We start from the raw sequence: 22,366 nt of genomic DNA on the forward strand, positions 1-22,366 counted from the left end.
TACGCAAGATACATACGTCACGCTGAAACTAGTTAAGATGGATTCAAGGATCGTCAAAATGTATATTTCCATTGAAATCTGAAAACCAACATTTTTTGCAATTACAATACTTCCTTGTACTTCATAAAAGTTAGTAAAAAAAAATATTAATAATATTAAAACAAAATATATTCAAAAATATTACACATAAAGAGACTTCAACAACCAAAATCAGATGGTAATATATGGTATGTAGTGAATCAAAGGCAAAAACAGAAGTTTTTCAAATGGAAAGCAAATACAAAAAAAACATGCAAATAAAAATCCAAATAAAATTTCACAAAATCCAGAAGCTAAGCCAAAAACTTAAAAAGTAATACTCATGAATAACTTTGTTCTGCGTTAAGCACTTTCCACCCTGAAGTTAATGTTATCACTTTACCATTGCCAGAATTTTACAATCATAAACAGTAAACTTATACAACTTAGGGAGTCATCTTACAAAGGAAAATTGAATATCTGAAGAAAAACAACAAATCTGAACAGAAGAGCTTCGTCTATTTTGTTAACTCGGTCAAGAGTAAATGCTTTTCTAACCCAGATTTCTACTAATTTATGGAATTGGTTAATCATAGAAAAATGATTTAAAAATACTGAACACCAATTTATATGCCTTCTTCTTTCTTTCTTTCCTGTTTAGCCTCTGGTAACTACCGTTCAGATAATACTTCAGAGGATAAATGAGGATGATATGTATGAGTGTAAATGAAGTGTAGTCTTGTACATTCTCAGTTCGACCATTCCTCAGATGTGTGGTTAATTGAAAACCAACCACCAAAGAACACCGGTATCCACGATCTAGTATTCAAATCCGTGTAAAAATAGCTGGCTTTACTAGGATTTGAACGCTGAAACTCTCGACTTCCAAATCAGCTGATTTGGGAAGACGCGTTGCGTTCACCACTAGACCAACCCGGTGGGTCCAATTCATATGCCTGCCCATGTTCATTTGTCTTCAGATATTTATTCAATTTACTTTTAGAAAAACTAATTTTATCAAATGACAGAAAATCACAAAATAAAAATTTCAGTAATCTTATTTCAAAGAATTAAATATTTTAAAAAAAAATTATGTTTTTTTATTTACTCAATTCAAAAATGTTGTATCCAAAATTAAGTTAAAAATTATTCTCTTTTTCTTTGATTAATATATATATAGAAAGTAAATATTGCAGTCATTTTATTATCATAATTTCAAAAATTACTAAAAAATTAAAATGTTTTTATTTCATGTGTTTAAATTGTAGTTCTTAACACCCCAACCCCTGACTTCAAATACACTTTATGAAAAAAAAACCAGTTTTAAATAAAACAACTCTTCACAGAAATTTAATTATTTATTAACAAAATAAGTAAACATTAACCAGATCATTGTAATCATAATGAATCTTAAAACAAATTTATTAAGTATCAGTGCCAAGATCCACAAAGCTTTTATAATAATTATATCACATTATAAATACTAGCAGCAACTTCACAAATTTTGTACCACAAAATTTAACACATCATGTAATAATTGTCATGAAATAAAAGGATTTTGAATTATATTTACATACTAATTTACTAAAATTAATTAAAAACGTTTTTCATGCATGACCTTGTCTTTTTATGATCTTCATTAAATATTTGTGAGTAAAAAAAGGCAATCTCTGCTTTCTCAAAATGGAACTTTTTCTATCATTTTTCTAATATATTAATTTCTAAATTACAGAGATTTTATCATTTCAGTCACTGAAATAAAATTGATAATCTGTAAAAAAGATTTCGAACCAAAAAATTAATTTTATTTAATTAATAAAATTAATTAGTCTCCAAGATAGTAAACGTTACATTATAATTTTAAAATAATTAATTCATTATTAAAAATAAAATCCATTCTGAAAAAGTAAAGATCTCTGCAATCTCTGTTTAAACATTACAGAAAAGTCAAAAAAATTTTCTTTTTTTAAATACATTCTCTGCTGCTATAATGCAGTTTGTTAAACTATTTATAACAATACTTCGATATAAAATTTTCAAAATTTGTGAAAATAAGAAAATAATTTTTTAATAATAATACTGCACATTATTTCCACACGCATTAAAAAAAAAAGTTTATGAAACCAAAATAAATATAAATAATACAAGTTTAAACAATTAAACTGTACTTATTAAAACTGTACGAGGTATATCTTCTTGTTTCATAACCTAAAACAATTAAGGAACTAAAACATCATAGTATATTTTAAATAAATAAATAAAAAGTAATAAATATATACGTAGTTGAAATATTAAAAGTAACAAATTATCTTTAAAACTTAGAAAAAATTATTGATATAGACATATAATTAATTAATTGATAAATAATTACAGATACAAACAATAATCAGAATAAATGCCTTTCCTTAACGTTCAAAATAAAAGGCATGCTGTTAGTTTTCAATACTTAATTTCATAGCCTCATTAAAACACTCAAATAAATCTATGACTATCTGGGACTGTTTTAAGCGATGTTTAAAAAATGACATGGTACAAGTCATAGAAAAGCTTAGTGTATTTTTAAAGGATATCCCTCAAATTATAGAAAGTATACTATTTATTTTTCCAAATTCAGTCAAACTTCATTAACTCATTTCTCTTTCCCATCATACAAAGAGCTTTTAAATAGAAAAATAAAAAACAGCAGATTCAAATTTTTTCAGAACTGTAACTTAATATAATTCTATCTAAATACCAAGAGTATAGGCAAATTATTAATAAACCAGCAATGAAACTATTTTGCAAGTTATGACACATCTTACACGATTGTTTACATATTTCCTTGTTTCAACAATTGCTATGATTCATGTAGAGGTAGGAAATCACTTCTTTGAAAATAGGTCAGCGAAAAAGAAATTGCACATGTTTTCGTCAACTCATTTTCTGCACTACTTAAAAAGTGTTCCTCGCATCTATGTTTTTGTTTTCAATAAATGAATATCTATCTATCACTTTACCGTTTTGTTATCAAGAACAGTTGTATAACTAAGATTAAAAAAATTACTGTATACAGTTCAGTTAAAAATTATCTGTTTAGTCTGGTTCATTCAATTTGTATTACCTCATACGCTTTGATATTTATAATTGATAACTTATAGTATTCTGCTCTTTTCCATTATATTATTTTACAACTTTTTTTTTTGTTTTAGTGCACAAATAATCTACTAACCGATCAACAGTTAACTGTAGGAAAAATATTACAGAAAAGTTTTAGTACAAAATATTATATAAGAGCATCGGATAAAATTGCCTCATTAAAACTGGGATTATGGACAATACTCAATATCATTGTATGGCATTGTAAAAGCTATCAAATCAACATCTAAGTAATTTGAGAAAAATATTAATCGTTCACTTTGAGTTTCTGAGGTTTGACTGTAGAATATACAACAGATGAAATGGAATGCTGTCTAAAAAATCTTAATTGATAATAATAATTTATAAAATCAAATAGGTATATCAAAAATGCAATAAGTTTAACTTCCGAACACGAAAAATTGCTTTCATAGCATCTGTAATCCAAATAAGATCCAAGTAAGGAATTCCAGTAATAAAATTATCTTAGGGCCGTATTAAGATGATATTCCACTTACAAGTATTAAAAGCATTATAATAAAGTATAAATATTTTTTGCACTAGTAATATTCTTTTTATATAAGCCAAATAACATTAAAGAAATGTAAATTAATCATAATAAAGTGTAACAAATGCATCATTACGTTATCTAAAGGCAATAAAAAAAATAAATGCATAATTCTTTAATAAGAATTGTTTGGAATATATGTAACTGGATTAACTGAATACTAAATTTTAAATGTGACAAAGTACAATTATTCTGGGTTTAAAAAAAAAGGTACTTATAAAAATATGATACATATACATGTGTGTGTATATATATATATATATATATATATATATATATATATATATAGAGAGAGAGAGAGAGAGAGGTGCCTCAGAGGTGTACTACACCATGTCCATTTTTTAAATTTCATTTTCCATACTATGTTACATTATTTCTGCTGCTCTTTCCATTGGTATGCAGCAACCCTATTTTCAATTCCTATCAGAAAAAAAAACTTTTAATTTAAACTAACACTAAATGATACTTTATACTGAAGTATATAGCATCATATGCACATATAAATTGTTTTCTTGTGATAAAAAGAGCGGTAAATTACAAGCACAAGGTGCTCTATAACCCTGAGAAAAAGCAATGCAAAGTGAATTTGAAGTATATATATAACCGTACTGTATTACTCATACACATCACCGTTTGTCTATAAATGTTTATTTTAATTTTTCTTTACGAAGCCAAACACACGTTAGTCATTAAACAGTTTTTGTACCGACCGTTTATGTTTTTCATTATACAGAATTAAAACGTAAATTTTTTGTGTTAGGGATTATGTAAGCTTCATTTTATCTCAATGTCAAGAGAAAATTTTCATACAATCAATCCTAAATCATTAAAATCATTGCTGGCCTTTGTGGCACGAGTGGTAACATCTCAGCCTTTGATCTGGAGGTCTCAGGTTCAAATCCCGGTCAGACATAGCATTTTTCATATGCTACAAAATTCCATTTCCATATCCCACACACAAGCTTCAAGCTTATGTGGCAATATCAAGCAAAAAAAAAAGAAAAGAAATGCGATCGGTTAAACAATTTTTGTAATATGTGAATAATAAACAAATTATATGCTTTAAGATGATGTTTACAAAATTAATAGATGGTACCACACTAGATGATTTTCAAATAATATATTTAAAAAATTTTCTCTACACAATTTCTACAATAAATTTACGCTTATGTAACTACAAAGCTGATGAAAGAGTATATTCCTGCAATTTTCCTCGACAATTGAACCCAACATTTTTATATGAGAAAGGAGTAAACGCCATGAAACAGATCACCTACGCTCATCCTGTCACAGAGATACAAAAAAATGCATGCATATACGACAATTTCAATAATAATCAAATGACAAATGCATAAACAAAAATCCATGGCACAATTTACATCCATTGTCAAAAATGGCTTATAACATCCTTATTAAATTCTAAAAAATAACTTTTAGCTTCAAATTTTTTCTTTGTAAATCACAGATAAAATAACACACACAGTGTACAGTTAAAAGATTTCTGTAACTAAATTAACTATCAAGTTAATTAAGTTAAAAGACTAGATAATGCAAGATGAGCTAAAGGAATACATATATAAATCCCCAGTAATAAAATAATCTTCTCAATTCAAAAATAAAGGTTATATGTAACACAGCAACAAAGAATTCATGAAACAACTTATATCTGTAAATACTAAGGTAATACTTGTGTAAAGTAATGTGTGCAATAGTTTATCTTATAAATCCCACAGAGTAACTTCACATGCACGAGTGGTTAACTAAAAGGTATTTTCAGAAGAATTTCCAGAAGTTCTTTTCAGATCTTTTATTCAGCCTCATCATCAGTAATGTTTAAGGTGATAATGTTTTGTTTTTAATAATACTATTTTGAGGAAGTTATGAAATCTATTTAGAATTTGAACTAAGAGTCCGTCTGCAGTTCAATGAAATTTTAATTTTTATATAAATTGCTTCTGATAAATACTGTTAATTTCATATTATTCAAGGGTGCTAATTTTTAAGTTTACATAGTACAGACTGGATTTAGTATATTCAGCAACAGATATAAAGTAGAAATACATGTACCACGTACATAATCAGAATTACTCTTCTCAAATCCCCGTGTAAATATTATACTCATATAAGAAAGCCACAAACCCAACTCGCTTAAAAGTATGTAATTTATAAGTATACTAATTTGATAATGACATTATCTGAAAAAAGCAACATGGATCAAATATACAGTCATCTGATCTTCAAAGAAACTGAAAAGATCTTCTGGAAGAACGATTCATAAACTGAAGTGGCTAGCATTTATTAAATTCACAAATTTGTTTTATTGTCAGCAAGAACAGAAGATTTTAATAGTAACTAGTAGATGTACAATATTATAAAGATACAGATAAGATGGCCATGACAATTACAAACTGCCACTATGTGAAACAAAATTAGAAACATCAGAGGCTAAGGGAATTTCATTGTATCATATATAATTTATCATTCAGTTAGGTTCCTGTTGATTTGAATAAACAGAATCAAAGAATAGCATGTGGATTTTGTCAGTGAGGTATGCTATTTTTATTGCATTTCATTAACTAATGTTTTCGTTCAGTAAGCAGAAGTAAATCTTTTAAAACCATGAAATTAATTTTCGTGAGTAATGTCATCCATCAACCACACAATCTTTTTTCTGCTGTACTTGTTTATTTTCATTTTTCATGTACTTAAAAATGAATAACTTAATGTCATAATACATGTACAAACTCTACAGGTAATGAGGGATTGCTACAGTGTAGCAAAAAATATATTAAAACAAGATTCCATTAATTAATAAAAATTTACAAAGTACATTACGCAACCATTATAAAGATAATTAAATGTCAAACAGTCTTTTTTAGGTTGAACTTAACCTAATGTATAAGATTAATATTAATTAGGTGCAGCTAAAACTTAATATTTTGTTAAATAATTTTTTTTTATTCAAATTTTTACCAAACTAATTCACAGAATTAAATTTAACAGCATGAAAAATCATACAAAACTATACTCAGATCGTATTACATAATAAACCAATCATTTTAAATTATTAATAAATTTTTGATAATAAGGAATTTCTATTCTTAACTAAAAACAATACTTTAATCAAAACTGACCCTCCTGTATCTGCTTTACAACTAACTAAACACACTGTTCCTGACTTTTTTTTTTTTTTTTTTTTTTAAAGAAAATCAAACAATTTTTCAGAGCTATAACTATAGAGCTGATACCATAATTTAGATTCAATTATGTTATGAAATTCCAGACTGTAAAAACATAATCAAATGTGACATAATTCTATAAAAAAATATATAATGTAGTTTTTATTGATAATTCATATTAAATAATTTTTTTATAGCTTTAACATTAAAAATGTACATATATTAGAGATTTTGTCTAATTAAATTTCTCAATGACATTTAATTGACAACAATTATTTGAGATTACTACTTGCGTAGTAACACAAGTAGTACATTGTGGTCCACAAAATGATCCAACATTTGTTTTGGTAATAATTGTTTAGGTTTATAATTATTGTGTTTTATGTTGGCAGAAGTGATAGCAGTTCATGAATATTAGTTTCTTTTTCTTCCAAGTTCACTGTTTGAGTATCGTTCGAAGATGGCTGACAAAGGAAGACTTAGACTGTTGAACAGTGTGTAAAGACTGTTCTTTTTAAATGAAATGAAAAATGTGGTGCTTATATAAAGATGGTTTATTCCCCTTTTCCAACTTGGTGGTTGCACTCATTTAAAACAATACGTAAACTTTACGAAAAATATAATAGTAACGGTTCAGTAATTGAGAGTAAGCGAGAATGGCCTGCTGATGTTTGTTCTCCACAGAATGTCAAAAATGTCAGAGCAGTATTGCTGAGGAGTCTGGACAAATCAACAAGAAAAGCAGCAGCAAACTTGGGATTTCTAGGCAATCTGTGCAGCAAATTTTAAAAACTGATTTGCATTTGTATCCGTAAAAAATAACAGTTTTGCCTAAATTAACAGTTGACAACAAACATCAAAGAATGGCTATAATTGTTGAATGGGCTGTGTACCAAGATGTATTGTTGAATGATTAGTTTTCAGATGAGGCACATTTTCACCTAGACAAGGCTGTTTTTGGCCAAAAACACATTTTGTGTTTTTGTGTTTAAAATCCACACGTGCTTCATATAAAGGTGTATCACGCTCCAAGAATTACAGTACAGGCCGCTATCTCCAGTCATTGTGTAATAGAACCATTATTTTTTGGACAGTGAACGTTATCTAAACATGCTGCGTAATAATTTTGTTCCTCAGTTTCTTGCAAAAGGGTTTCGATTAGAAAACGAGTGGTTCATGAAGGATGGAGCCAGACTGCACACAGCTAATGCTGTTTTAGACTTTCTGCATGAAACTTTTAACACAAATGTTATTTCAAACCGATTTCTTATCGTTTTGTGCATAGACAAAACTGGCCCCCTGAACAGTCCTGATTTAAATCTGTGTGATTATTTTCTTTGGGGATTTCTAAAAGAAAAGATTTTTCCTAAACATTCTCGTACAGTGATCAGTGAGTGCTGATCACTGAGATGAGATAACAGAGGATATGTGTTGTTGAGTTAACAACATAGGAGTTCGTGTTGAAGAAGTTGCTAAACGTGATAGAGGTCATATTGAACAAGTGATAAGCAGTACATAATTTCCAGATATATAGTAAACACAGTGTATTTTACTTTTCTACATCGGGTTCAAAATATATTTTTTAACAAAACCAAATGTTGGATCATTTCGTGCACCACCCTGTAGTTAAAAAATAAAATTTTTAAGAATTTTGAAGGTGTCTACAAATGACATATTTTTATCATTCATTATCTGCCATAATTTTTTCCCTAAGGTAACTGAAGATGCTAATTAAGCTAATTAAACATCCCCACTTGATTATTGTCTTTGGAAAAACAAATTGGGTGGTTAGTAAACTCAATTTAAATCATTGTCATACTATAAGAATAAATTACAGATGCAATAAGAAATATTTAAAGTAGTAACCATTTACAAAAAAAAAAAATGCTATAAACCAGTTTTCAAATCAACTGCAACATATTTTTAATTTACGGTGAACATCACAAGAACTTTACCTGAGATACCTTTCAATCAAGTTACTTCAGGCAGATAAAGCGGTTGTAACATTTATTTGTAACTATATTTAAGATGATTTAAAAATTGCTTTATAGTTTTTAAACATAGTAACTAATGGATACAAAAATTCCCATTAACATTTTATTAGTTTAATTTTATGATCACCAAATGATTTTATAGAAGTTTTTATTCTGGTATAAATAATACCTACAGGCTCAACATTGTCTGAAAAAATCTTTGAAAAAAAAAAAACAAACTTGAGAAACATTGAAAATTTGATTTATACTAAAGCAAAATAAATATCTATCTCTGCCAATTGATTATTCAATATATAAATATATAGAAAACACACACACACATTTAATGAATATATTACCACATGGCTTTCAATGACAGGAAGACTTCGAAAGGTTGCTGTATCTCACAATAAAATCCACACTTTTGTTGAGAACTGAATGCTAAGCCTTCAGTTTAGTATTCGCTGTGCTACTGATTAAGTCACTGTGGCAGTCAGCATTGATTAAATCAATATCGTAACACTTGCATCTATAGCAAACCTTCATATATAATTAAATATTTCTTCATTTAAAGATATGGACCTTCTTTTTTGTAATATTTCTAACCAAGGAAACTAACAAATAGCAAGTAAATAACTTTAAGACTAATGAGAATTATAAAACTAATTAGTCAATCTATCTGAAACCTAATCAGTAAATCTAAGGTTTAATTGTTAAACCTAAGTTAACTAATCACTAAATCTATTAATAAGTTTAATGTACAAATATTGTAATGACTATTACTATAAATTGTACATTACTCTTAAAAAAAAAAAAGAAAAAAAAAGTTAATCGGAACAGTATACTTTCCCTTTTATTTTCTTAAACAAAATTGTATATTTATATACAATGTCATCAGTTTTGTTTGACATATTCTTATTCTCATTTCTAAGAAAAATCATTACACGATTTACAATTTTTACTCATTTTTCTTTAGGAATATAAAATTAGCAAATTCAATAGAATAAAGGATAGGACAAAAAAATAAGCTAAAACAAATAATTTACTTTTAAATCCCCTTACCACATATGTATATTAGTAGCAGAATTAAAACTACAAGAGCAAATTATTTTTTTTCCATATTTTATTGATTAGCAGATTATATGGATTACCCTTAGTTCTATTTTAACAAGATGATAAGGGTCTACAATATATAGAAAGTGCAATTAGATTTAAAAGCTTAGTAATAGTAATATTCAATGTGAAATGATGTCTAAATTCAAGTAATATCACTAAAAACCTACTTACCTCAATAACAATAGAAAAATAAATTTAAAAATAAGTTCACTTTGAAGTTTTAATCTTTTATATTAACCGTCATAAAAACATTTTATATTAATACATTTATTTATCAGTACCAGTTGCTCAAAACATTAAATTACATATACTTAATAAATATTAACAATTTTTACGATAAAAAAAAGAACAGATCTTTAATAGTTAACAAAAAATACTGCTTTAAATACATTTAATAAACAAATATACACACATTATATCACATGTTAATGTTGTAAATAACATTACAATACAATACGTCCAATCCTTCACACTAAATTAAATATAAACTAAATAAATACATATATATAACGTATAAGAAATAGCTTAATATTTAACTAAGTAAACAGGTACATTTATTTAATCACCCGATATTTACGAAAAATTTATTTTAATGTTTTATTGTGTTTCACATGCATTTTTTATTACAATGAAAGAAGTTTACAACTAAATTATTAATAAAGCAGATGAAATATATTTGGTGAGAATTAGGCACAGTACGTGTGAAGGGCAGGCGAAAATTATTTAGTAAAATGTCTTCAGCTGTTCATAAGTTATAAAGAAAATAATATTCCAAGGACCCATTCGTACCCAAGTTGGAACAAATCCTTTATAGAGTGCTAAGAAACCTTCATTTCGAACAGTCTACAAAAAAATAAAAATAATGAGTTATACATATATATCTAACAAAAACATTAAAATGAAATAGTTAGCAAAAGTTACCAAAATTAAAAATGATTTTCTATACTATGATAAACTTAATTTGAAGGGTTTTATATAAAATATCACTTGCAATAAAGTAAATTACTAAGTAGGAGCTACAAAGAACACCACTTCAGAAAAGAAACAAAAAAACTAAGTTCACAGGATTTCACTTGGAAATATTCATTTTAACACCCTTTTTTAATAAAATTTATTAATCCACTCAATGCTAGAGAGCAAAACTGAAATAATTTATCCTATTAGTCGATTGAAAAATTTCAAAATTTAAGCCTGGTCTTCATAAATTTTGACTAAATACAGTAAAAGATTTTCAATTTATTTCGAGTTATTTCACTTTTTGACAGAATGTATAAACTTCTTTCCGATCATCTAGATGTTTTTATTTTTTGTAACCACATATATGCAAAAATTAAATGAAAATATTATAAACATTTTTTTATAAATCTACACATTTTTAAAAAGGATATACATTATTTACTGAACTCATGTAGATAACTCGGTCAACATTTAACATAGGCTAATAATAATGGTATAAATTTTATGTTATCAAAGTTCATACGTATGAGGTTTGATAAAAAAAAATGTGGAATTTTAATTTTTCTCAAAAAATCTTTATTTCATTCATCAATACTGATATTTTGTCACCTTCAAAGGACTCCCCTTTGCCTTTCCAGTATTTAAAGCATCTTTGGAACTAAAGCAATTTTTGGTATGACATTCAGCGATTCTCTCTTTATCTCTTCAATGTTGGCAAAATATCATTTTTTCATGGTTCTTTTCAACTTGGGGAATAGGAAGAAGTCACAGGGGGTGATGTACAATGAACACAGAGCCTGAAGCATCATAACAGTGTTGTTTTTGGCCAAAAATTCATGAATGAGCAGTGAAGTATGAGCAAGTGCATTATTGTGGTGCTATTGCCACAAATTGTTTCACCACAAACCCAGGCATTATCTTTGGACTGCTTCATGCAAATGATGTATTCCTTATTGACTATATGACCTGGTGGTAAAAACTCATGATACACTAAGCCGTTGAAGAACACAGTGATCAGAACCTTCACATTTGATCAAACTTGACAAGCTTTTTTCAGTCTTTGCTCTTCAGGAAGATTTCATTGGGATGATTGGGCCTTAATTTCAACATTATACCCGTACCCATGTTTCATCATCATAACGTTTGAGCAGTTCTTGATTGTTGTTCATTTCATTCAGCAACTCCTGAGCGATGTTCATTTGGCACTGCTTTTGGTCAAAATTCAAGAATTTTGGAATGAAACATGTGGCAGCAAAATTTGTTCCAAAACATCTGAAAAAATTGCTTGATAAGAACCAAATGATATGACATCATAGCAACTTCTCTGTTTGTGATTTAGTGATTGTTCATAATCATTTTCTTCACTTTTTTGACATTGTCATCGGTCATTGATGTGCTGGGAGAGCTTGTCAATTTCAACATCTTCACAGCATTTTTGGAAAAATTTTCACCGCTTGTAAATGCTTGTTTTATTCTTAGAAGAATTACCAAAAGAAAAATTCAACATTTCCAATGTGGTGCTGCACTCTATTCAATTCTTAAAGCAAAATTTAAAACAAATTCTTTGTTCCATTTTTTCATTATTTAAAAATCGCTGACCATATAAAAGCACATGTAACCTTTTTGATAGATAATAAACTAAGCATCCAATATGGTTACCAATGTAAACATACATTAGGGACAAGTTTACCAGGACAACAAAAAAAACTTAAACAATTGGAATTATACAGCTCAGGAAATTTAAAAATTCTGCATATTTTTATATCAAACCTCATATATATATATATATAATGCTAATAATGGAAAAATAATAACATTGATTTATAAAATAAGTGACCCAATCCTAAGTCAAACTCTTCATAATTAAAAAATTATGTAATTTTTAAGCTAGGAAGGTCAGCGAGATCAATCCAAGGTGAGACAGAACTTAACATCAAAGGCAAAAAATATCGATCGTCATTTATGTTCAATATACAAATTTAGTGAAGAAATAACAAAGGAAGAGCATGAGTTTTATGTAAGAATTGATGTAAGCTACAGGAAAGTACATTGAGATGTTCACAAAATGTATCTGATAAGAATATATACTGAAACAGTACCTGGACGAAACAATCAGCGCTTCCTGAATATAATCTGACTGCAGGAGTTAAACTATGTGTCAGAGACCTAGTTAATTTTCTGTCATTCATTAACCTTGTCTGAAAAAAAAAAAACATTTATTATATAACTACAATATATAACAAAATCTGATTTATTAAACATAAACAATTCATGATAAAAAATTAACATATGATTACTATTAAGTTGTGAACAAAAATAATGAGCTATTTCATTAATACAAAATATACATTAATCATGTTAATTATTTTTCATTAAAAAAAAATCAATATTTTTATTGCTTTCACCATTATCATTGAATCAGACAAGAGTGGGAGTTGTTCAATTTGATTTTCAGTAGAAATTCAGAATTTAATCAAATGATAGTACACAATAAATCATCACTACAGTATAAACATGTTAATTTGTTTGTTATTTAATCACACAGAAACTACTGCACCAATTTAGATGATTTTTTTAATTTATTCAGAAACATATAATAAAAAAGATGTCAATTTTTCAAAAAATGAAAAACTTATGCAATTTTGAAAAAATTCATCAGTTTCTGCAACGTGTAAAATTCTTCATTCAGTGAGTACTACACCAAATTCAATGTATCTTTTTTTTATTTTTTTTATAGAAAATAACATATAGTCTACAAAAAACCCGCAAGCTGAATTTCAAGCACCATCCAGAGCTGTCAAGAATGAAGATCAAACAATTGAGCAGAAGTCTCAAGCTTGAGTCCTTTGACATCAAGAATGCATGCGAAACCAAAGACAGCCACTAGTTGTCTAAAAAAAAAATTTTTTTTAGATATCCTGAAGCATTGATATCTGCTGCTGGAACTCCATAAAAATGTAGTAATAGTTGGTTCTAGTCCTGAGTTAGTGTTAAAGGGCAAAAAAAAAGAATAGATACCTTATGACACATCACAAAACTGCATTCAAACCTAAACTTGGGGCTTGAGTATGTTACAATCATGTGAAAATAGCTTACCATTATTTTATTTTACTAAAATATCTATTAAAGTCATATATTTCTAATTGAACTTTCTGTAAACAGTTCGACAACATTAAAATCAAACAGAAATTCTCATCCGATCTTAACTTTAATTCTTTACACTTTCTACATTGTGTACCTTATGAGTACTACCAGTACTCTTCATTCTAAAGGATCTTAGTAGAAAGTTTTCCAAATTTGTTGATTTAATAGTTCTATATCAAAAATGGTTAAAATTTTGAAATGATGTAAAGTAAAATGTAGTTTGGACAGTCTAAAATTAAATTAACTTCAAAGCAAAGATCTCTTCTGATATAAAAAAAACACTAACAAACATCACTGTGGTTATAATTATATAAAACTAATGGGTAAACAATACTGTTACTGTGAAAATTTATAATTTAAGTGAACGTAAAACTATACTGCTTTTAAAAACAATGTATCATCTGTATCAACAAAATACAAGTTATAAAAATTTTACTTAACATAATATCAACCCCCAACTTACACAAAAATTGCATCGCTGTAGCTGCAGTATTATTAGATCTAAAGATCTAGTTCGGAGAGGGACACATGCGAGCAAACCATGAATAATGATGAACCCCTGAAGCAAGCTGCAGCACATGAAAATACACAGGGATGCAAACTTTTAACCTTTCTGATAGTAAAATCCTTTAATAATGTCGATAACACATCAACTCTCTTCTTCATAAACGATGACTCCCAACTGTAAAAGAAGAACAGATGAAGCAAGGAACACATGTTTCCTTATCTTGTTACAGAACTCGGCAGAAAGAGAAGAAAGCTTTCTTTAAAACATCAATAATTCAACAAAAGTTTTCCACAAACATTTTCAAAACAAAAAATGTATGCTTTTGTAACATGTTTTAAAAAACTATTGAATACTACTCAACATGGGAATAATTTATACAGCAAGATTATCATCAATATGATTAATTATACACAATGTGATTATAATTCATATTATATATATATATATATATGGATACATATATCTTTGTGATACGTGATAAAACTTAAAAGAGTAATATTTAATCATTAAAAAGGGTGTTATAATTATAGATATGAATGAAACTTACTCGAATAACATCTATAGGTGTAGATGCAACTGCACTTCCTAAACTTGCAATAAAACTTGAACTGAAATAGAAACAAATAATTTTAATTACTAAAAAATTTATTAATTTAAGATAAAATAATAATAAAAGTATTATAAATAAAATTAATGTCAAATATAATTAACAATATATTACTACTTATTAAAAGAACAATCTGTTCCATGTAAAACTTGATAAAATATAAAACAACATCATATTTAATTTGTTTTTCACCAGTATAAAAAGAAGTCATAGTTTTAAGCATAATTTTGAGGTCAACTGCAAAATGATAACCAGCCAAATAAATAAAAACTTCTGCAATTTTTTAAAGCTCCTTATATAATTCTTTTTTTGTAATCCTCTGAAGAACTAAAGCAATAAATGTTTTCAATGCTGCTGATGTGTACACATATTTACATCACAGATGTAAATTAGCATGTTCCACACAGCAGTCATACATATTGTTTGTTACTACAGCACTTTAGATGTTTTTCTCTTAATCACAAGCTGTGAATATATTTTTCATATAAGCAAGGTGATTTTGTAAAAGCTTTTTAGGATGTAACTGGTTATTTACATTAAATTTGATATTGTTGGAATTGCTAGAACACAAGTTTCACTGCACTGTTTTGATATCAAAATAAAGTCATGAAAAGTAAATTTTTATGAATATATGAGTTCAATATGAATGAAGCCAGGTTGATTGTTGCTGCAACAGTGCAAGATCAGCTACATGTAAAAGAATGAAATAGGAGACAAATCTTTTTCAGATTTGTTTTATAAATCAAAACTGAGTAGTTTTGTTACAGATATCACATCTGTTCTTGAAGAATCAAACATGTGTTATGTATCTAGATCCATTTCAACTATTGGAGGCTTGCTGGAAGTCACTGTTACCTATCCTTCCACTTTACCAGGCAACTGCTTTTCTTCCTACACTGGTTAATTCCAATTTTCCAGAACTATCCTGGGATATTGCCATGTCTTCTACCATTTTCAGTTCTTCAATCACTCTCAGTAATCTTTTACAGCTTACCATTTTGAAATCTGCATAACATTGTAATATAATTTCTTTAGTACTTCCTTTGAGCGCTCCTATTTCAAAAACTTCATTATGTTTATGCTTTATTCTACATTCTCTCTTTCATCTTTTGTTAATATTCTGCAATTCTGAAAATTTACATGATAACCTGAGTTCTATTATTCTTCATGTTTACGTTGTTTAGAGCATTAAGAAACATGTACACAGTTATTAATGATTACTCCTAAATAATGATTACCTAACAAGCAGAAAAATAAATCTAAACATGGTATGAAAACTATGGGCAGTAGTACTTCAACAGGATGAATAAAATAAAAAACAGTTAAACTAATCAAAAACATTCAACCAACCTCACATATAAGCTGCCAAAACCTATGTAGTTTTACATAGGTAAAATTGTTAACAAATTGTTAAACAAATTGTTTACTTTAACAGTAAGTTGCCGCAACCAATATTATTCTAACAGTCTTTATTTTTCATTGACTCACAACAATACAGTAGGATGTGCTGTTGTAATGAACTGTTATAAAAAAAAATCGTAAGCTTGTTGGCAGATACTCTGTAGACTTTTTCTGATGTCTAAAAAAGTATACATAGTAGAAATAAATGAATCTGTAAATACACAGCTAAACTTTTAATCATGAGGTAAGAAAAATTAACTTTATACACAAATAGATGTATTTAACATTGAGTAGAGCCAAGAGCTTATCAAGGCCATAACAAAAAAAAATCATCTAAGCAATATGGCGTCTGCTAATGTACTCATGAAGGCTTATTATATAAAACAAGATGCTAAAATTAATCACAAATAAAGAAAACTGAACCATATAGGTTGCATGCTCACTGGCAGTGTTAAGATTGTTTGCCTTATCTTAAAAAATATTAGATGTTTATAGTGTTTTGTAATGTAAGCATATGCACTTAAAAAGGTGGCACTTTAGTACGCAATCTACCATCATCAAGAGATCTACAATAGCACTGTCTCACCTACTTTGTTAGCATTCCACCTAATATTATCTTAAATAGTAAACAGACATTATAAATTATATTTTGTACATTTAATGTTAATCAGACAAGGTTAACAAGCAAAATGAAGGTTAATTTCATACACTGTCAACATAACCTAATCAAACTTAACCTAGTGCTTGCTAATTTCATCTAAGATTAAATATACAAATTATATGCATAACAGTAAGTTACAAAAAATGAGAATATGCACATATGGTAATGCAGTGGTAGACCTAATGATGATTTTAGACCTCATACTAAGTAGCACCCGTTTAAATTTATAGTTTAACAGTCTAATTTTGTATTAAAATATTATATCATTTGTTATAAATAATAATTTATAACAAGTATCATAATCATGAGTATGCTCCTACAACAGGTCCATTTAAACACAAACATACAGTTATGAACATGTACCCTAATATATCAGTTGATAAGACAATAGAAATAATTAAAACATCATTTAAAGGAAACACCAGAATGTAAACACCAATAATGCATAGAACACCATTAAAATAAATATTTGTCTTCAAAATTACTTTGAATATGAGAACAACTATTATTCACAAACAGAAGCATTACCAATGGAATCACCTATATCTGCCATTATATCAGATTTTTATATAAAATTCTGAAAGTATTATAGTTCATGGTATATCAAATACACACCAAGTAATATTATGGATAAGATATATAGATGATATTTTAAACATATATAATCCAGTTATAAAAAATTAAATTTGGTCATTTTAAATAAACTTAATAATTATAATACAAATTTTTAATTTACATGCAAAATTGAAAATAACAGAAAAATATTGAAATTGAAATAATAAACAATATTTCAGAAACATCAGGTTATAGAAATAGTATTACAATACATGTAAATTCTAATCACCCACGGTCATAAAACATAAATACATAAAAATCTAATTTTTAGAGCTATATATATTATAAAAAATAAAAAACCAATGAAAATAAACTCAAAAAAGAAATAGCAATATAAAATGGTTTAATAATAAAATTATAGTAAAAGTATATAAAAAAAAGAGCATAAGTAAAGTTTTTACAAGAAAATAACACAGAGATTAGTAATAGTTTTTTTTTAGAACACAATTATACAAATAAAATAATAGAAAAAATTACTAATGTATATGATAGTAAGGTAAAACAGCATTTATAAATCAAATAACTATATTATAAAATATTTAAGGAACAACAATAATAAAAACTAAGAGGATTTAAGGTGAATATATAAATAAAATTAAATGTAATGAATGTAATAAAATTTATATTTGTAAAACCAACAGATTTAAAAAAAAAAGATTTACAGAATATTTCAATGCGTAAAGAAACAAAAAGAGAGGTGTGTCTTATGTGACCAACTATTTTTTGCAACAAGAATAGTAATACTGATTATAAAACTAATATAGAAATTTGTAATGATAATAAAAAAGTGAATATACTTGAAAAATATTACATTTATTAATTCAAACAAAAGTATAAAATGATGAACCAACAGATCGTATTTGAAGATGTTTTTATTAAAGACATAACGTGTTGTAGCAGTTAGCAACAATGATTACGAACGTAGATGTATGACTTTTAAATTTACATCATTCTAGTAATGGCAGTGGAGTTGTGTTGTTATTACAAATTTTGTGGTCGTTAAGAGTGATTATATTTTCTAAATTTTTAAGTTTTTATTTCTTTTTTGTTATATGTTTGAGACAATTATAGAATTGTGTACAAACTGATGATGTGGGATCTCACAAAAGTCAATATTGGTATTAGTTTTTTTTTTTTAGGTCTTTCTGTTATTGTGTTTTGGTGGTTAAATTGTTGTTTTTTGAATTTAATTAGCACAGTGTCAATATGTTGATGAATTATTTGAATTTTCAAAATATATATATGTAAAAAAAACTTCTATTACTGGTAATTAAAAATCTTTTTAAATGCAATTTTAAAATTGTAATTTTGAAAAATTTACAGATGTGACTAAAATGCTAACTTCTCATAAGGCTCTTTCATTCAGATAACTTATCTTATGATAACTATTAATATATTTGCATTGAAATTCCAGTAACTCTTAACTATTCTATGTCAAATTTTTCCAACACTTGATTTTATTATTATTCCTGGGTAATTTTTTTTGTATGGGAATCTAATTCTTATGATGTAATAAAATATCCTGTAAGATAAACTAAGAAAGTGGTTCCTATAGTTATTTTACATTAACTATAATACTGAAGATTACTTCTGCTTTAATTCTGAAAAATAATAAATATTTTTTGTTCATTATATTTGAAACACCTCTAAAAATTTGATGTATATAAATTTTACTACGCGATAGTAATGTATGTTTTGTTCCTACACTTGACTGTAATATATGACACCTTCAAAATCCTTATGACTACATATAACAATTTTTCCTCTTTCTACCAAACATAATTGTACCACCAAACTTCCGATTTATATAATTTTGTTATAGTAATAATAATTGTTTTTTGTATTCCATGATTTTAGTATCAACTGAAAATTACTATATTTATGTGTACTGATTTCCATATGTTGTACCGGTCATGCGATAAAAATTTTTCCTGTTCTGCAAATTGTCACTAATCAAGTGTATAAAATCTTTTCATATCTGAATCAAATATGAACAAGATATCAATATCAAAAGATAAACAATAAACTAAATATATTATAATTGTTTATAATAATTCAAGACATTTTTAATTATGATTAAACTGAACTTAGGTAATAAATTCAATCATTATTTTCATTGTAAAAGGAGAAAACTGTACTGTTTATAGATAAATGTCTCTCTTACCTCTAATTATTTACCCGAAAATTACTGGACAGAACTGTTAATTCTTACTGTCTAACATAATTTATAAATTATATCCAAGAGAAGAAAATAATTATATATTTTTGAATGTACTTGCAGGAAGAGAATATTAAAACAAAAAAGACTGTCCCAGAAGTAATTTCAAATACCTTACCGCTCAAAATTAATATACTGAACTGTGTTAGAAAAGTTCTTAACGCTTAAAATGAAATAGTATATTACAATTTTGAACTGTTTCAAAAAAATGGTGGAAAAAATTAAAAGCAAAATTCACTCAAACAGTGATTTTATTTATGAATTAAGCGAATGATAAAAATCATGGTACCATGGAAAAAAAATGATGATAATGACTGGTGCACTATTAGACACTATAATTTCATGACAATATGATTTTTTGTGATTATGTTTTGGTAGATGAATTGATTGCAGCTGAACATCCAACTGATAATAATATAATAGATATTGCCCAAAATAAAACTGACAATATATTTCATCTGGTTTAATTGATCCTGATCGAACATAAAACCTATTAAATCTCTGCTATTATAGCAAATTATTAGCATCCAGCTAACCTAGATTCAACAATTATAGAATTAAAAGAATTATTAGAAGCGGCTTTCTAGTCACTAAATTAGAAAATCAGTTTGTTCAAATACAATAACAAAAATATCAACCACCAGAGTTTTTTTAAATTTAAATCTTTTTTATTAACAGTTCTTGTATATACATTTTAAATATTTTTCTAAACTTTTTTCTTAATTATATGCGTTTTACAATATATATATATGAACTGTAATTAAAAATTTCAACAACCTGGTAATAAAACATTGCATTTTATAAGTACTTTTTAATATCGATAAGTTTTTATAATTTTATTAACAGTATTAATTAGTAGATCCATAAGAATTTTCTGTATCAACATAATGTGTTATTGTACAATACAAGAAAAAAAACTAGAATATATTAAGTCTTTAGAAAGCAAAGCAAATTTATTAAGTCACAAGAAAAGTTGTATTTCTTGTAATCAAAATTTTTTTTAAATACAAAGTAAATTTTTAATGATGATACTATTATAAATATCATTAAAATAAAGGAGAACAAGCAAAGAGAGGCAGGATGATGAAGTTATTCTATCTTGTTTATACAGGAAAGAATATAAACATTATTTTTGCTATCAACAGATTTTTTACACAAAAAGTCTGTTACATAAATAGTGAATAATACTAGATACATAAACTAATATATAAATAGTAAAACCGACTGAAATACACCACAGGAATGCAAAACATTATACGGTATTACTTCCCAAAATCATAAAAATTAAATTTGCATAACCAGAGAAAGAAAAACACAACTGTTTAAGGAAACCCTCATCATTAATACGTTACAAAATGATGGACCATTCACCAAGGATGGAACGTAGGCCTATGTAAACTAGATCAAACAAAGACAAAACTAAAACCAACCAAAAAAACTTGAGAAGAAACTTTATACGGAAACACAACGATCTACCAAAAAAAAAATCAACGGACTAGATTAATAAGCACAAAATATATATACTCTTACTTATAAGAAAAAAAATGTTATTCCATAGAAGCTTTCTTACAAAAAACATAAATCTATAATTCAAGAAATACTTACACAAAATGATTAGCAATTTTATCACCAAAAACATTCATTAAATGATGCTTACACAGATCATATACAGGTAATTCCACAGCAGCGATAACAGCTGCTCTCTGAGCAGTTGGTCCCACTCCCTGGAAAAAAAAAAATAACTGAAAAAAAAAACTGCTCAAGAGTTTCTACGTGAACAGACATTCCACAAAGAACAATATGGAGGACTTTGCATGCTAACTTACTGCATTCTTACATGTTCAGAAAATTCAACATCTCTAGGTCGGTAACCACAACAGATGACAGCAGTTCTGTCAATCGATTTACAATAATTTCCACTTAATTCCATTCATATTATTTGCAGCCAAAGCTACTTTTACCTGTAATGGCATAAACTACACACAGAGTTCACAATGGTGGTCTGAAGAAAATCTACATGCTGTAGTTGAATCAAATTTCCAACAATAATTTTCAGTGAATGTTTGATGTGGAATGATCGACAACCAACTAACAGACCCTTTCACGTATTAGAACATGTCATGGGGAGAAATTATTTGGAATTTTTAAATAATGAATTTCTTACAATGCTTGAAATTTCTCATTAGTGAAATGAATTTAACTATACTATCAATTGTATGAAGCGCCAACCATTTTTACAAATGAAGTAAGATAATTCTTAAGATGAAAAATTTACTGGGCAAATTGG

At 27.1% G+C, this 22,366-nt stretch overlaps 1 protein-coding gene across 6 annotated transcripts in view; it reads right to left on the reverse strand.

Moving 5' to 3' along the window:
• Window positions 1–1,357: 1,357 nt before the first annotated feature.
• Window positions 1,358–22,366, reverse strand: part of Bmcp (uncoupling protein Bmcp mitochondrial) — a 62,778-nt gene continuing 41,769 nt past the window's right edge. For all 6 annotated transcript variants that reach the window (XM_075357254.1, XM_075357255.1, XM_075357259.1 and 3 more), the window contains 4 exons: window positions 21,685–21,803; window positions 15,125–15,185; window positions 13,025–13,123; window positions 1,358–10,811 (listed from right to left, as the gene is read on the reverse strand). In XM_075357254.1, coding sequence (XP_075213369.1) covers window positions 10,692–10,811; window positions 13,025–13,123; window positions 15,125–15,185; window positions 21,685–21,803 — 399 coding nt within the window. In that variant the 3' untranslated portion in view covers window positions 1,358–10,691. The remainder of the gene's footprint in view (window positions 10,812–13,024; window positions 13,124–15,124; window positions 15,186–21,684; window positions 21,804–22,366) is intronic.

This window comes from Lycorma delicatula, chromosome 2, assembly GCF_047948215.1.
Source record: "Lycorma delicatula isolate Av1 chromosome 2, ASM4794821v1, whole genome shotgun sequence".
NCBI classification, from domain to species: Eukaryota; Metazoa; Arthropoda; class Insecta; order Hemiptera; family Fulgoridae; genus Lycorma; species Lycorma delicatula.